Source organism: Chelonoidis abingdonii, chromosome 2 (assembly GCF_003597395.2).
Source record: "Chelonoidis abingdonii isolate Lonesome George chromosome 2, CheloAbing_2.0, whole genome shotgun sequence".
In the NCBI taxonomy this organism is placed as follows: domain Eukaryota; kingdom Metazoa; phylum Chordata; order Testudines; family Testudinidae; genus Chelonoidis; species Chelonoidis abingdonii.
The window spans coordinates 241235259-241253104 of NC_133770.1; the positions used below are offsets into that span (position 1 = coordinate 241235259).

Below are 17846 nucleotides of genomic sequence, written 5' to 3' on the forward strand. Positions count from 1 at the left end.
AATTCTGACCTGGGGATCGACCCACTGGTACCGTCCGACGCCTTAGGTTTTGTGCCGGTCCCCTCACTGGCGCCGGGGGATACCATAGCGGCACTGCTGCCCGTCCCACAAGAGGACTTCAAGTCTCACCAAGAGCTCCTCAAGTGTGTGGCATCCAATCTCCAGCTCCAGGCTGAGGAGATGGAGGAGCCATCTGACTCTCTCTTTAATGTACTGTCATCCTTGGCACTGGGCCATGTGGCCCTGCCTCTCCACCAGGGGGTAGCCAGTATCTCAACTATCCTGTGGCAAACTCCAGCTTCCTTGGCCCCATCTCCAAGAAGCAGAAAGGAAATACTTTGTGTTGGCTAAGGGCCACGAATACCTGTACTCCCACCCGGCATCTAACTCCCTGGTGGTAGAGTCAGTTAACCACTGGGAGCGTCACAGCCCGCACCCACCCCTAAGGACAAAGATGCCAGGAGACTGGACATGTTTGGCAGGAAGGTTTATTCCTCAGCGAACTTCCAGCAAAGGGTGGCCAATTACTAAGCCCTTCTATGTCAATATGACTTCAATTTACGGGGGTCCCTACCAAAGTTTGAACGTCTCCTCCTGGAGTGGGACACAAAGGAGTTTAGGGCTCTGGTAGAGGAAGGAGCATCAGCAGCGAAAGCAGCCCTCCAGGTGGCATCAGATGCAGCAGATACAACAGCCCATTCAATGACCTTCGCCATATCCCTTTGCAGGGAGTCGTGGCTTCTCCTGTCCGGACTGTCTGCAGAGTCCCAGTGCTTGATGCGGGACCTTCCCTTCAACAGGAAAGCATTGTTTGTGGACCAAATTAATGTCCGCCTGCATGGGATGAAAGACTCTCGTACAATCCTGCAAACCTTGGGCCTGTATGTCTCTCTGGCGAAGGATAAACCTAGGGCTGTAAACTTCGGTTCCTCCTGCTAGGGGCAGATACGAGCCCCCGCCTAAGAGACTGAGGGAATAGAGACGCAGGTCCCAGCATCAGTCCCGCTCAGCCCCACGACCCGGCCCCTTGAAGGGCAAAAGGCAGAGAAAAAGGCAATTTTGACTCTTTGCGGGAGGCCACCGGGCTTGTTGCCAGGGAGACCCCCCAGCTAATAAAGTTTGTGTTCTGTAACCATTTATTTGCCTTCCGAGTGGAGTCCCAGATAACATCGGACCAGTGGGTCCTCAACACTATTTCCAAAGGCTACATGTTGCAGTTCACTTCACATCCACCCACCACCCCCTGCACTAGGCGAGCCTTGGGAACCTGGAGCAGGCTCACCTCCTAGAGCAAGAGGTGGCGCCCCTCCTCCACCTGGGGGCGATGGAAAGGGTACTGGTAGAATTTCAGAACAAGGGCTTCTGTTCTCGGTATTTCCTGGTCCCCAAGGCAAAAGGGGGGCTCAGGCCCTGGGCCCCCTTCCAGACTGCTGGGCCCCAGTAATTTGTACCAGCTTCCCCACCGCCCGTCGGCCCTAGGTAGTGGGGGGACCATTGCCAGTTCATGATCCTCCCGTTTTGCCTTTCCACTGTCCCCAGAGTTTTCACCAAATGCATGGTGGTGGTAGGAGCCTATCTCTGAAGGAAAGGGATACAAATTTTCCCTTACCTGGACCATTGGCTTCTCAAGGGTAATTCTCGGTCCCAGGTACACACCAACCTGGCCGCGCTTCACCTGACAGCGTGGTTGCTCCATGGTTAGGTGAGGAGGAAAGAAGGTGTTCGGAGAACATCAAACGAGTTCTGTTGGAAAGCAGAAAACCATCCACATGACGGATGTACCTGGCCAAATAGTCTAGGTTCTGTAGGTGGGCGGAGGAGCAGGAAACTTCCCCATCATCCACATCACCCCAACTCATTCTCAATTACCTCCTGTCCTTAGGATCCAAGGGCTAGCTCTCACCTCTGTCAGAGTGCATTTGGTGGCCATATCAGCCTTTCACCCACTGGTACAGGGCCACTCGGTCTTTTCTCACAGTGTGACCTCTCGCTTTATAAAAGGCCTGGATCATTCATTCCCATATGCTAGGCCTCCCGTGCCTCAATGGGATCTAAACCTAGTGTTATTCTGCCTCATGGGCCCTCCCTTTGAACCCTTGGCTACGTGTTCCTGGTCTCATCTGTCGTGGAAGGTAATGTTCCTTGTGGCTATTACGTCAGCCCAACGTGTCTCGGAGCTTAGGGCCTTGACCTCGGAATCCCTGTATACGGTCTTCCACAAGGTTACGGTCCATTTTCGCTCACACCCTGCTTTTCTCCCAAAGGCTGTCTCCGCCTTCCATATGGATCAGGACATTTTCCTACTGGTACTCTGTCCTAAGCCCCATTCCTCCAATGAGGAGCACCGCCTACACATGCTAGATGTGCATAGGGTGTTGGTTTTTTACCTAGATCGAACCAGGCCATTCCGGAAATCTTCTTAGCTGTTCATTGCGTCAGCTGAACAGATGAGGGGACAGCCGATTTCCACCCAGCGCCTTTTGCGTTGGATCACCTCATGCATACACACGTGTTATGACCTGGCAGGGGTTCCCCTGCCGCCTATCATTAAGGCTCATTCTACGAGAGCTCAGGCCTCGTCGGCTGCCTATGTAGCTCATGTCCTGATCCAGGACATATGTAGCGCTGCCATGTGATCCTCTGGCCACACCTTTTCTTCGCATTAGGCAATCATCTCCCAAGCACTCCTACCCACTTCCGTCAGACATAGCTTGGAGTCACCTACTGTGAAATACACATGAGCAATCACTCGAAGAAGGAAGGACAGTTACCTGTTCCGTAACTGGAGTTCTTCGAGATGTGTTGCTCAGGTGTATTCCACATCCCAACCTCCTTCCCTCTGTCAGAGTTGTCTGGCAAGAAGGAACCGAGGGTGGGGGGAGTGCGCAGCTCCCCTTATAGCGCAATATAGAGGCGCCACCTCAGGGGTTGCCGCGGTTGTCCCCCCCATGGGTACTGCTAAGGGAAAAACTTCCAGCATGGTGCACATGCCGAGCACGCACACCTACTGTGGAATACACCTGAGCAACACATCTCAAAGAACGCCAGTTACGGAACAGGTAACTGTCCTTTTTTGATCGCTGTTTCTAATAGGGTTTATTAAATAGCAGAGATATTAAATCTGCAGTGCTGTACCAGTATTTGCTGTATTTGTGAATTTTTCCATTGTAATACATAATTACATAAAGAATATATTTACTCGTTGCTGAGTGTTAAGATGACTCCAAGCTACAGTTAAGTCAACAGTACAATGACAGCCTGTTGTGTGGCCAAGAAGGCAAGCCAGCTGCTGAGGTTGGTTTTAAGTCTCCTGTTCCCAGATCCACTGTCAGAAGCATACTGATTATAATTGATACTCTTTAACAGCAGCGCTCCAGGGATCATTGGTACAGTTAAAACCTTTCAATAACACTTTCAAAATGTAATTTTAATCTCTGGGTGAAACAGGAGGTGGTTACAAAATGAGGTGAATTCGTCTTCCAGACAATTTGTGGGATAGCACGAGAATTGGCATTCTGTGAAATATGCAATATTGGTGGCTGATGGAGAAACACTAAACAAGGATTTTAAAAGGAGAGAAAACATATATATAAAAAAATTCCCCTCTCACCCCTATGGGTGGTATGTTTTCTCCTCAACCTCGGGTCCTCTACCAGAGGCCTGGGAGTTTGAGGGTTCTGCGCAGTATCTTAGCTGTTTCCTCATAGCACCCTTGACACTCTTCTGGCCAGGAGAGCTCTGATGTTGTTCCTGGGATCTGTTGGAGCCACTCACCCAGTTTAGGAGTCACAGCCCGAGTGCTCCTACCACTCACTGGCACCACTTTGGCCTTCACTTTCCACATCCTCTCTAGTTCCTCTTTCAGCCCTGGTACTTCTCCAGCTTCTCATATTCCTTCTTGCTGATGTTGCTGTCACTTGGCACTGCTATATCTATCACACCGTGTTCTTCTGGTCCTGTCTATTACCACGATGTCTGGTTTGATTGGCCAGTACCTGCCTGTCCGTCTGGATCTGGAAGTCCCACAGAATCTTAGCCCTGCTGTTCTCCACAACCTTCTGTGGAATCTCCATCTGGTCTTGGGAGGGTCTAGCCCATACGCTGTGCAGATGTTCTTGTGCACATGCCAGCCACTTGGTGTGCCGTTCAGTGTATGCTGTCCTGCCTGCATCTTCCATCCTGCCACTCATGTGTTGGCTGTCTCTGAGGCCTCTCTGCACAGTCTGCACCTTGGGTCCTCTCTAGTGTGGTAGACCCCTGCTTCAATGGATCTGGTGCTCAGTGCTGTTCCTGTGCTGCTATGATCAGTGCCTCAGTGCTGTCTTTTAGTCCAGCCCTTTCCAGCCACTGGTGTAGGATTTCCCAATGTCAGCCACCTCAGCTATCTGTCGATGGTACATCCCATGAAGGGTCTTGTTTGCCATGGCACTTCTTCTACTGGTCTTCCTCCCATGTCTGCTGCTGCCTCAAGCATTCTCTCAGGCAGCTCATCTTTGGGGGCCATCTTACTGATGTACTCTGGATTGTCCGGGTTTCATCCAGGAAGTGGCTTTGGCGCTACCAAGCGCCCGCCCGCCTTCTTTCCGGCTGGTATACAGTCTCTGGGTGTTTGAACTTGGGGTGGAAACCTCCGTGCATTGTGAGGAGCTTCCGGGTTTTCACATCGGCAGCCTCCATGTCCTCCTTTGGTCACTCACTTACTGGCAGGGTATCTGATGACCGCAGGGCGTAATCCGTTGATGGCATGGATGTTGTTCTTCCCACTGAGCTGGTCTCTTCAGGCTGTCTTATCTTTGGTTGATACTTGGACTGTTTTGCTGCTCTTCCTTGCCTCTCATCGGTTCCATGTGACTGTGGGACGCAAGTACTTTGTAGCTGGTCTGTATGTCTGCTATGTGCGCCCGCGGTAGTTCACCCGATCAGTCTTGACGTACCTTTCCTCTCTTCACTACCATCCGGCCACACTCTCCAGCTCCGAATGACATTCCCGATATCCTCATGTAGAATCCGCGTCAGGTGTATTAGCGAGTCGATGTCGTCATTCTTAGCATAACAGATTTGCATGTCAACTCCATTGTAGAGGACGGTGCTTGATGTAGTCCACTCCTGATCTGTACCCGTATCCAGTCCTTTGGCTTATCTGAGCTGAGGGTTTAAGCCTATGCATACAGCAGCAGACAGTGCAATCACCGTTGGTTTTTGCACACTTGATGGCCAACTGTGTGCAAGCTGCCTGAGTACTTCTTAGTCCCATTGTCTTGAGGAAGGTTCCTTTAGTGTCCTGTTTTGGACTTGTTTATTAGCACAGACGATTCACGATCAGTGTGCGCGGCATTGGTCATAGGCTTTCCTGTAGTCAATTCCAGGCTCGTGCATCAGATTGGTTGTCTAGACCTTGAGCAACTGCTCTATCTATGAGCAACTGGTGTTCGTTCCCAATTGCCCTTCTGAGGCTGTGCTCATGTACTGGCCCATGTATGGGTCTTTGTAGCTTGGGCAGCTCATTGTTAACCTGTAGGATTTCCATGTATATGGCGAGGCAGTTTATGGCCGCGTTCCTGTCCCTTTGCAGGGGTTCTTTTCAAGATCAGCACTGTTCCTTCCTTTGTGTTAGCCAGTGTTGGGTGTGAGCCTGCTGCTAGTGCAGCTCGGTTCTATTCTTGTGCTGTATAGGCGTATTGCACTGCTTGTTAGTTTCTTTAGCCCAGTATGTCGTGGATCATGTCTGGCCCAGGTTGCTTGTCCAGCTTTGACCGCTTGGATGTCTTCTACTGTTGATGTGACTGGTTTTCTGTTTCTGGGAGATTGCTTGTGCTCTGTTTTCTCATGCTTCTGCCCGCCCCTTTGCACTGGTATGTTATGCGTCTTCCTTTTCATTGTTTTCCATACTGTTCAAGTTTTGCTGCTACTCGTGGTGTTGCACTGGAGAAAGGGCATTTATTTTTTGGCTCTGCTTTCTCTTAGTTAGTATTCCTTTAGTCTCGGTAGCTAGTGCTGTGAGCCTTTTGTTAGCACAGTTCTCTAGGGCTTCAGATGGAAGTCAGGTCCTTGTATTTTTTTCAGTAGTCCGAGTCTTTATCCTTAATCTCATACCACCATTCTGGTAGTTCACCAGCTGGCTAAATTTCTCTGCCAGTCGCCTTTGATCTTTATACCTCCAACCTCATTTTCCAGGTGGGTAACAGTACTTGTTGTTCTCTTGATCGTTGTAGCCACGGCATCTCCAGGATTACAGAGCTGTAGGGTATTACCGGTCATTGGTTTGAGTTAAATAGGTGGTGTAGGGATTGTCACATCGAGGGTCATTATTGGCATCTCTAATACTATCTAGATGGTACTTCTCCACTGAGCCTTGGCTAAACGGTCTCGAGGATTGACTGTAGCTAGTTTCTTCGTTGATTTATGCCTCATTATCGCTGCTGTGCTTTGTGCAGTGGAGGGGGTGGCGTGAAGTTTCAGCTAGTGGTTCGCTTTTACGTTGTTTCACGAGTCGGGGCGCACAATCCCTCTAGTCGGGTGATTGATTTGGCGGGTTTTCTGTCCAGCACAGGTTTCTTTTGGGGGTTGGGGATGGAAGGGAGTTGTCATGCCCCGCGATCATTATCGTCAAGCTGCTCCCCACTTTGGAACTATTTCAGATAACTCTCGAGCATCGCAGAGGCTCCTCTTTACTATGTTGAACGGTATATTTCGCGATATTATTTAGTAGGTTATTTTATAGCGACTGCGGGTGTAACTAGCTGTTTTCTTCAGTGAGTGTGGAATGTAGGTTCTTATGCCACTTCCACACAGTCCCCTCATACATTATTCCCTCTCATTAGGTCCTACCTGTTGTAGTAGCATTCATCAAATTCCAGGTTCTTGTTCATCCAATGACAGTGGTTTGTCATATCGACTTATCTGAGTCAGATCTAGTCCTGGTTCCTCAACATCGGCCGGACCTTGTTATCGGGCTGACGTCCGACGCGCATGACTCTTTTAGTTTGCTGTGTCACTTTCATATTTGAGGTATGGCAGGTGAAAGGTATAGGGTTTCTTCTCTGTTGTGCCAGAGGACGATCCTACTCTCCTGCCCCGCCCCATATCCCCCATCGTCCACGCCCGCCTCACTGGAAAGTTGGGCACCAACCGGGATTTGAACCCTGGTCTCTCGTATCAAAGGGCGGCGCTCTTAACCACTATGCTATCCAGTCTCTCTCTATATATATAATGAAGAGACAATAAATCTACTAAAGCTTCGTGTTCAAAGTGACATAGGCTATAACTTCATTACCTGATGTGCCGGAGTACTCATGTGTAGCCCTAGGTGTCCACTCAGGGCACTCCACCATTTTACATCGCCCTACAATGGGTGGAATATTTGTGAGCACTTACTAAATTAACCAATTAAAAACAGTTTATTATTCCCTCCATTTTGTCGGCCATCGTTGATTACAGCCCTCAGTGTTGAACTGAGATCTAATCATTTTAAACTTCTTGAATGTCATTGTCTTGCCATAAGTTGCCATGTTTCTAATCTTCCCTTTTTGGCTAAGGTTATTGAGAGTATTATTGTGAAGCAATTCAGGTGTCTAAAATCCACTGATTTCTTTGATTCCTTTGAGTCTTTCATTTGACCTGCTTATGGCATGGAGACTGAGCTGGATTTGTTGGTTGGTTATCAATGGGCAATAGTCAGGCATCTTAATTGTTTTAGATTTGTCACCACTTTGACACCACTGAAGGAGGTTTTGCTTGCTCGCCTGTTGGCCTTGGCGAGGCTGTGCTTGAGTGGCTCTGTGCTTTCCTTTTGGAGTGGGACATCGGGCAGTTGCTCATCTCAAGGTCACTCTTGTCTGGACTCATACATAGCTGATCAACAAACAATAAATCATTTTAATTTCTATATGTGTCCAGGGACAGGGTGATGGGTGTATTTGACATGTTTAAAAAAAGGTAATAGAGACCATGAGAAAACACCTTCTTCTTTTGGGTAGCTCCCAAATTACATAGAATCACAGGACTGGAAGGGACCTCAGGAAGTCATCTAGTCCAGTACCCTGCACTCATGGCAGTACTAAATATTATCTAGACCATGCAGTGTTTGAGATTGGTATCCATTCCATAGAGAAACTAAGAAACAAGTCATGGAGACTAAACTGTCTTCTGACCACTCCAGATCAAAATTGCTCTGGAACACTGGTTGGGCAGTGTGGGAAATTGCCCAGGGCTTTCATTCTAGTGTGATTTTTAAAATATATGTATATAATTTATTATACTTGACGTGAACAGACGCTAACATGATGCTTTATTTAATATGTGAAAAATGCCTGCTAATGAATGTATCTCTCTCTACAGTATATATTTCTGCAGTACAGAGAGAGTTATTTGTATTTCTCTCTCTTTAAAGAACTTAGTTGCAGTGTCATTTCTCCCTAAAACTGTCAGAATTGATGGAAGGGAGTGTGGTTCGTTTATCTGAATCTCTAGCTAAAGGGTTGGTGTGATGCCGAAAATAGTTGTTCTCTACAGATTGGTAGAGATATGGAAGGAGAGGGAGGAAAAATCTACACATGCAATCTCTTTTCTGATGTTTTACATATGTACTGTATGGATAATGTATGGTTTAAAAAAAACTGCCAACTGAGATATATTAAACATGTAATAGTTATTTTCCTCATATATTTAAGCTAGTAAAAATATGTCCATATGTATTCAGTATGTGTAACTGATATAAAATTAATTTGGTTTCACATCACATGCATTTTTTCATTTTAATGATGGATTTATTCAAGATTACATAATGAAATATGTAACGTAATAAAATGTAATAATAAGGAATAAGGAAAAGTGAAAAGAAAAGAAAAACAAAGGGTAAATATTTAAAAATATAAATGAAGGCCTCAGTCTTGCAAATGACTGCATCAGCATAGGGAAAGGGGAACTGAACTTAACATGTTGGTAGAATTACTTGTGCATGGATTTTGTTTTGTTTCTGTTTTTAGTTTTTAGGAAGCAGATGAGTTTGTTGTATATAAAATAAGTCTGATGGGACTAATGAGCTGCTTTGATACACTGGATATTGCATGGTTAATTTTTTTCCATACATTCCTTAACAGTGGTTTATTTCAGATGGAATATTTGTATTTCTGTGATTTCCCTCTTATACTTTTAAATTTCACATGCCATCACCCAGCAAACAGTTTCTGTTTCTTGACATTTGTAGGAACTTTGAGAAGTCATGCTTTTGATTCTGTAGTGTGGGATTTGACCAAGATAATTATTTAGATTCCATGCTAGAATCGTCTTATGAGTCTTATTGTATTGATGCTACAGCTCACCTATATATTGCTATAGGCATGTATGATACTTTAGAGACAAACACAAAGATTATATCCCTGCAGGATTTAGCCCATACATAAATACATATTTTTTTTCATTATAGGTAATAATTGCAAATGAATCTACCATACTGGTTAGGATAGAAGTCAAAGCATGTGCGCTTGTGCTGAACATGCCTTTATTTGACAATGGTGGTGAGTTGATGAAACAAATCAGCACTCTAGTTCTTTGAGGGACATCAGAAACTAAACGCTGATGACACAGTTGCTGCTATTCTAATGAAGCAAGAAAAGTTAACGTGTCTCTGTCCCAATGGGAAAATGTCTTTGTTGTGAGCTTAATTGTAAGTGGATTAATTTAGGGGTAAATTCTTCATGTGAGGCACACTTGCAACCTCCCTTAATAATACGGTACTGGAAAAATGATCCTCTTTGAGCTCTGAATTTCATCCTTTAGTTTGCTGAAATTACCTTTTGGCTTGTGCAATGTGAAGGTGTCTGATTACATGGGTTTTTTGTCATCGTGATATGAACATTTTTAAAGATGTTAGACTTTTAGCGGTCATGGAAGTAAGAGACAACTCCAGGTACATGTTAGAATTTGGCTTTGTGCAAGCTACCACGCACAGCTGTGCTAATCCTCCTCTTTGACCTACAAATATGGCTAAACTAGTCCTGGCCCACTGCAGAACAGAACTTGTGACCCTGCTCAATTAAACGCAGCTCTGAGTATGTACTGTGAACAAATGACTCATAAGAAGTAAAATGAGATCAAATTAGAGAAATGGGATAACATTTTCAAATGTAACTCATTTTCAAAAGTGACTTAGGAGCCTACTTTTCATTGAAAGTCAGTGGGATTTAGGTTCCTAACCCACTTTTGAAAATATGATTAAGCTCCTAAATTACTTAAGGGATTTTACCTATGGTTGTTATAAATGAGAACGCACAGGCACACATATACACACATACACATCTCTGTGTGTATGTATGTATATATTTATATAGATATAGATTTAAAGGGATAGTAAACGCTTATGCTTTGGGGCATAAAACAAACACTAACTGATGGCTATTAGAAAGAAATCTCTCTCTAAAGGCAGGTTATTTTGTAACTGTCCACTGCAGCCTTCCTTCTTTCCACCATGCTCTAAAGGATTGTTGCTTATTTACTATGTCAGAAACAGGGTACGGATTAGATGGATCACTGATCACTTCCTTTTTTTCCTGTAATTTCTGTGATATTGTGCATTCTGCAAATTCCCTCCTTTCTTTTTGCAGAACTCCAAGCTATAACTACGCACCAAACATGGATAAACACTGGATCATGCAGTACACTGGGCCTATGCTGCCTATCCACATGGAATTTACAAATGTCTTACAGCGCAAAAGGCTTCAGACATTGATGTCAGTTGATGACTCCATGGAAAGGGTGAGCAGCTGAAAATGTCAAGGATAAATTGTTTTATTATGCAGTTTTGTAACTTGTATACTAAGTCTGATTCTTCTCTCATTTCTACTTACCTTATGCTGGTGAATTCTATTGACTTCATTAGAATCATTTGTGATTTACCCCATGTAAGTGAGAAGAAAATCATGTTTATATTCCTAAAGTGATAGGTAGGGTTGCCAACTTTCTAATCACACAAAACGGAACACCCCTGCCCCATCCAGCCTCTGGGGTGGGGGTGCAGGCTTTAGGCTGGGGTTGGGGATGAGGAGTTTGGGGTGCAGGAGGGGGTTCTGGGCTGGGGATGAGGGGTTTGGAGTGCAGGAAGGGATATGGGCTCTTGGGTGGGGCCGGAGATGAGGGGTTTGGGGTGCAGGAGGAGGCTCCGAGCTTGCCCAGGGTGTTGGAGTGCGGGGTGGAGTGAGGGCTCCAGCTGGGGGTGTGAGCTCTGGGGTGGGGCTAGGGATGAGGAGTTTGGAGTGTGGGAGAGGGCTCCACCCTGGGGCAGGAGGTTGGGGTGCGGGGTCCCATCAGTACTTACCGCAGCTCCTAGGAAGTGGCTTCCAGGTCCTTGCGGCCTCTGCTCATGGGCAGCCAGGTGACTCTGCATGATGCACGCTGCCTTCATGCGCACAGGTGCCACCTCCTGCAGTTCCCATTGGTCATGGTTCCCAGCCAGTGGAAGCTGCAGAGCCGGCACTGAGGGTGGGGCAGCACACGGAGCCGCCTAGTCCCTGGCTGCCCCAGTGCTCAGGGGCTACAGGGACCTGGCAGCTGCTTTCGGAGGCAGAACAGACCCAGGGCAGGTGGGGAGCCTGCCTTAGCCCCAGGCTCCTGCTGTGCTGCAGACCGGACTTTTAATGGCCCGGTTGGCAGTGCCTACCAGAGCTGCCAGGGTCACTTTTCGACTGGGCATTCCAGTCAAAACCGGATGCCTGGCAACCCCCGTGATAGGGAACCCAAATCTACCTGTGAAAATACAAGTTACTACAAATTCTCTGACTGGTAATGCTACACAGCTGTTTTGTTGTCCACTTTTTTAACTGGTAGTAGAATAAGTGGCTTTTTAAAGGGGAAAAATTAACATGTGTCCAGTAAGCTAAAGGATCAGTTTCTCACTGTCACCCAGTAGAGCAAATATATAAAGAAATATTCAAGTTTCTCATCTGTAGAGGGCTATGGCACCTATGTACATACACTCAGACATTACCTGTGCTCCACCCTATTCCCTTCACAGTTCATTCTTCAACTAAGTTCTGGGCATCTGGGTTCGCTGAATTACAGACCAAAAATCAGGTGTTAAACTGTTAGTGTTTGTGATCATATAGATAATACAGGGGACAGCTAACTACATATAATATGGCACATGAGGTGTTAGGAATAGAATTGTTGATCTTTTGTTCCAAAACCCCTCTCCATGACCAAAGGCCTTTCCACTGGTGCTAAAGGAGGGACTCCCTTAACATTTAGTAGCAATAAAATGTACAGCCTGTTTCTAAGCCCCTAACTGAAGGGGAGGAGATGCTTACAAACTAACAACACATTCGAGCAAGACCAAGAATGCATCCGTTGTAGAGCTAGTAACTCACCAAGCAGTGTATTACAGTGATTATATAGAGATTTGTGGGTAGTGGTGACACAAGTCAAATAGCACCATAAATTGCCAAAGTAAACTTTCTGAAATTCCCCCTGAAACAAACTCTCATATGTCAAGGTGTAGACCTAGTGGGTGAGTAGCAAAACAACATTTTGTTCAGTTTTCTACAGCATGCTAAGGGCATGATGTGCCAAATTCATCCTTGGTATAACTGTTAGTTTCAATAGTTTCCCCAATGTTACATTTGGCCCGACAGGTTTAAATGAGAAAAACTATGATTATGTAAAAAATGTTTTGCAATATTTGATTTTGAGTTTTTCCTATGCTATATTTCAGTTATATCATATGCTTGTGGAGACGGGAGAACTGGAGAATACCTACATGATTTACACTGCTGACCATGGTTACCATATTGGGCAGTTTGGACTGGTCAAGGGAAAGTCAATGCCATATGACTTTGATATTCGAGTTCCTTTCTTTATTCGTGGGCCAAGTGTAGAGCCGGGATCAGTGTACGTTCTCCTATGTCTGCAGCACAGCTGCTGTACCTCATTTGAAATGTTTCTAAGCACATCTGATGGTCACTCTAAGTGTCCAGTCTCCTTTCATAAAGAATACTCTGTTAATGCAGGACACTGCCTTAGAAGAACAAAAGCATGTCTGTCTTTCTGTATGTTTTAAATTAGTTAAAATGTGTAATAGAAAATTGTATTATTTATAGCCCTGGATAATTAGGTTTTGTCCTTTATTTTTAAAAAGCAGTTAGGTTAAAATGAGGACATCTATTATTCCTTTTCTGTCTTAGCAGAATGGATTTATTATGAGTGAATGGGAGGAATAACATGCCTGTTTCAACTCCTTATTTAACCATACCTTGCTCAGTTGCCCTTTATGACCGTATCCAATGATACTGGTCTGTCATTCTCAAAGTCACAGCCCTCTAGGGGGAACTTCTGCACTTAGCACTTATATAGAGCTTTTCATCTTCAAAGAACTCATACACATTTATTATTATTCTAATTCTGAAAGAATGTGAAAGGTTATATATCTTACACAAGATTAGGGTAACCAGATAGCAACTGTGAAAAAATGGGACAGGGGGTGGGAGGGTAATAGGCACCTATATAAGAAAAAGTCCCCCAAAACAGGACATCTAGTCACCCTACACATGATACAATTCTGACCTTTTCTATTAATTTGCAGAGTGCCTCAGATAGTGCTGAATATTGACCTTGCGCCAACTATTCTGGATATTGCAGGACTTGACACGCCTCCAGATATGGATGGCAAGTCTGTCTTAAAACTTCTGGACCTCGAAAAGCCAGGAAACAGGTGGGTCACTGCCATTTCTCAAAGCCAATTCAGCAGCAAACACCTGAGTAAATCAACAGCTGAATGGAAAAGAAGTTGTGGCAAAATAAGCTATGTCAAGCCCAATGACCACAGCTTTCACATTTCAAAACTGTTTTAAATAGCACATTTATAAAATTGCACATATACATGAGCCAAGAGGTCATTTAAAAACAAATAAATTGTTAACACTAACGCTACTGTTCAAAAACAGTCACAGATGCCAGCAGTAAATATTATTTTGCTTTCAGGTTTCGAACAAACAAGAAGACCAAAATTTGGCGTGATACATTTCTAGTGGAAAGAGGGTAATTATTAAAGCTGAGAACGTTTTGGGAAACTTGCCTGTGCCTTGCTCTCTTCTCTTTTTAGTGGTCAGCTAGGCTGTAAAGTCTGCAAGTACACTGACAGTGTTTCTTTGTCCCCCAGTGCAAGCTGTGCAACCAGTGGCTCTTCTTCTTAGGTGGTTTCATAAGAGATTTGAGTGGGTGCTTTCCACAGCAACTTTACTGGCCCACCCCTTCCACTTGTCTAGATTTGTTCTTTAACCTCAGTCCCTCCGCCATTCACTTGATCACCTGGCTGATTTTTCCTCCCCATTCCATCATTCTTCTCCAAGTTCTGCTGTTGATGTGATGATGCAACATTCTTCTATCAGATAATTTTATAGTTTTCACCTCAGTTAGGAATCCTCCTCCTTTTGATTTAGGTAAAAGACAGGTCCATATGTAAATGAGATTCATAAATATAGCTATTCAACTTTTTCTCACACAATTTATCATTTACATTGCCTTGCCCTTTATTACTGTGAAAATTCTCTGAGTAAAAGTATTACAATAATTCTTTTTATGGCACTTATGACGTGGCAGTCTGTGAAAATAAACTTGTGGGTATGACTACACTAATAATTCCTAAAGAGAAGCAATGACTACTGGTGTAGGTTTCCAGTATGTCACTTGGACCATTCCTTTACTGCAAAAGCTCCTGTTGCTATATCTCACAAGCACATGAATGTTTTTAACTTAGAACAGGGGTTCTCAAACTTCATTGCAGCGCATCGCCCTTCTGACAATAAAAATTACCGCACGACCCCAGGATGGGGGACCGAAGCCTGAGCCTGCCCAAGGCCTTCCACTCTGGACAGGGGGGCCAAAGTCTGTGTAAACTGAACCCCACCAGCCAGGGCTGAAGTCTAACACCAGTCCTGGCAACCCCATTAAAACAGAGTCGCGACCCACAGTTTGAGAACCACTGTCATAGAAGATGGCCACCAGATGCTAAATCTTGAATATCATTGCTTTTAAAATGAAATGTATCCCCTTCAATGTTTGAGTGCATTGCCTGCAAAAATTTTAACTCTTTTTTCCCTTTTGAAAGCAAATTTCTGCGCAAGAAGGAGGAACCCAACAAAAATGCTCAACAGTCTAACCATTTACCAAAATATGAGAGAGTAAAAGAATTATGCCAGCAAGCAAGATACCAGACAGCTTGTGAGCAACCTGGACAGGTGAGTAACAAATGATTCCAGAACTGTATATGCCCTAATGGAATGTATTTCTGGGAATGATGTGGTGACGTATTGCATGAGGTTTGCTCTCTGCCACACTTCTTTATTAAGGTAGCAATTCTAGTGGTCATTACCTTGCCAGAAAGATGGGAAAGTTAAAAGCCCTAGTATCAAACCCTGCCTGTAAAGTTTTCCACAGGCATAAGGTTCATCTTAAGGTTTCATGTTAGCCAGGCAATCTACATACCAATTTCCTTTCTGAAACTTCAGGCTCATAGAGATGAGGAGAGACTACATTTGGTGAAGTGAGAAGAGCTCTAGCTTTCTATCTGGAGCATACTAAGTCCTTTAGGTCTTCTTCTCAGTTGTTTATTGCAATTTTGGACAGACTTAAGGACAGATCAGAGTCTACTCAAAGGATTTTATCCTTTGTGCATTCATTTATACTACCAGTTGGCTAATATAGCCCCACGAGCTATGGTATTGACGCATTCTAGTAGAGTGAAGGCAACATCAGCAGCTGGTGCAAGTACCTATCATAAACATTTGTAAAGCAGAAACTTTTGCTAGATGGAGCAGGTAGCTAGGTATCAAACAGTACATTTGCACCAGCAGCCGTTCACTAGTGTTTAAAAAAATGGGAGCTGGGTTAAGGAATTAAAAAAAATGAAGCCCAAAATATTTAAATGATTCTGAATTAGCGCAATATATTTAGTGATGATATGGAAGAGGGGTGTCTCTTGTGATGTGTAGAATTCTGAATGTATTGAATGGAGTTTTACAAGAATATTCCCAATTAATAATAAACATTGAGAATACATTTGTATGTTTCCCTCAGAAGCCCAGTTATAGCATTCTAGCTAATTATAATCATTGCTTTTAAAAGCAATACTAGCAAATTGTTTTGAATGAGAATACGAAGCACTGCTGTGCTTAATTTCCAGTTTCAGTCTGTAGCCACCTGTGGTGCTTTATCCAAAGCAGATGGAGTTCTGTAAAACAAACAGGATGGCACGCACCATAGTTCATACACTGACAAATAATCCACTCATGCCTTTATTCTTGCCATTCATTGAAACACACTGTTACAGTACATCTCAGTTAATCCCAGATTGGTCTGGAATATGTTTTGACTGGCAAACCATCAAGAGAGCCCTTTGCCACAGTTTTCACCTCACCTATGCTTATAAAATACAGCCACTTCTGAAAGGATATACACAATATATCAGTCTCATTGAAGGGCAAGGTTTTCAAGTGTCAAACTATTGCCATTGCAAACAGCGATTAAAACAGGTGGGGGCAAGCTGAATATTTCTACAAAAACGGGGAGATCAATGGTCTCATTTAGACCTTTGGGCACTAAAGTGTTGAGTTTTAAAATACCAAACTATTTTCCTTGCAATTATTTCATGTGCTTATTACATCTTATGCCAAACTATGATTTTGTCATAACTTTTGTAATACACATGTGGAAAAAGTAAGACTAAATGAGTTGATCAATGTCAGAACCGCAACATTAGGATCCGTTGCTCTCAGTCCTATCTCTAATCAACTGGTGTAAGCCATCTAGCTGCCCTTCTTTTGATCTGATATCTCATTGGTTGCAGGCACTAGGCTAGAAGGGAGCTTGCAGTAGCAATGGCATGTAATGCTGCCTCCCACAGCTGTGATTGCTTTGGGCTCCTTTGAATAAGCAAGGACTTGTTAGCCATAGGTTCATGGAACCCAAACGCCAGCCCGGAACTGCTATATGAGGGTCCTTTTGTAACCAAAGATCTTTAGGAAAAAATCAGTGACAAACTTTCAGTCCTAATGATTGGTTTACATTTTTAAAGATATCAGCACAAATAAATCAGATAGAAAAATAATAGGCTAACATTAGTATGACATTTCTACAGCCTTCAGGAACCCACGGCCTAAGCTAAAGTTAATGAGCCAAATCATTCCTGTGGTAACTCAGTTGACATCTGTATAGTAATACCAGGGACAAATTTGGTCCCAGGTCTCCACAGCAGAGTTAACTTGTCCATATTGCATATATAGAACAAGAAGAACCAGGATGAAATACTAAATGCATTTCTTAATAGTAATTCTGCTTGCAGCAAAAAGTGGCTGGTTTTCAAAGTTAGGTACATGTAATTGAGAGCATATTCTAACACGTATCCAAATGATAAGTACACACAAATTGGATGTGGTCACTTACACACAGCCAGTTACATGCATGACTGACCACAAGAGTGCATAATTTCCAAATTTTGCACATATTTACTATATCTGTCTAGTTGGATTTCAAACCCTTTCTCCTCTCCTTCACAGTTTGGGATGTTCAGATGCTGGTTTTTCTTTGACTTAAAAGCAGCAAAGAATCCTGTGGCACCTTATAGATTAACAGACATTTTGGAGCATGAGCTTTCGTAGGTGAATACCCACTTCGTTGGATGCATGTAGTGGAAATTTCCAGGGGCAGGTATATATATGCAAGCAAGCTAGAGATAACAAGGTTAGTTCACAGTTGGAGGTATATATGATTTATATATGCAGCAGTGGATACGAGTTAGTTCAGTCGGGGGTGGGCCTGTTCTGGTTGAGCACTCAATGTAGAAAGACTTCATCTCCGACTGA

General features: G+C 44.1%; 1 protein-coding gene across 3 annotated transcripts in view; it reads left to right on the forward strand.

Moving 5' to 3' along the window:
* Nucleotides 1–17846, forward strand: part of SULF1 (sulfatase 1) — a 155836-nt gene that overhangs the window by 86751 nt on the left and 51239 nt on the right. For all 3 annotated transcript variants that reach the window (XM_075063067.1, XM_075063068.1, XM_032782471.2), the window contains 5 exons: nt 10602–10752; nt 12704–12879; nt 13571–13699; nt 13969–14025; nt 15095–15224. In XM_075063067.1, coding sequence (XP_074919168.1) covers nt 10602–10752; nt 12704–12879; nt 13571–13699; nt 13969–14025; nt 15095–15224 — 643 coding nt within the window. The remainder of the gene's footprint in view (nt 1–10601; nt 10753–12703; nt 12880–13570; nt 13700–13968; nt 14026–15094; nt 15225–17846) is intronic.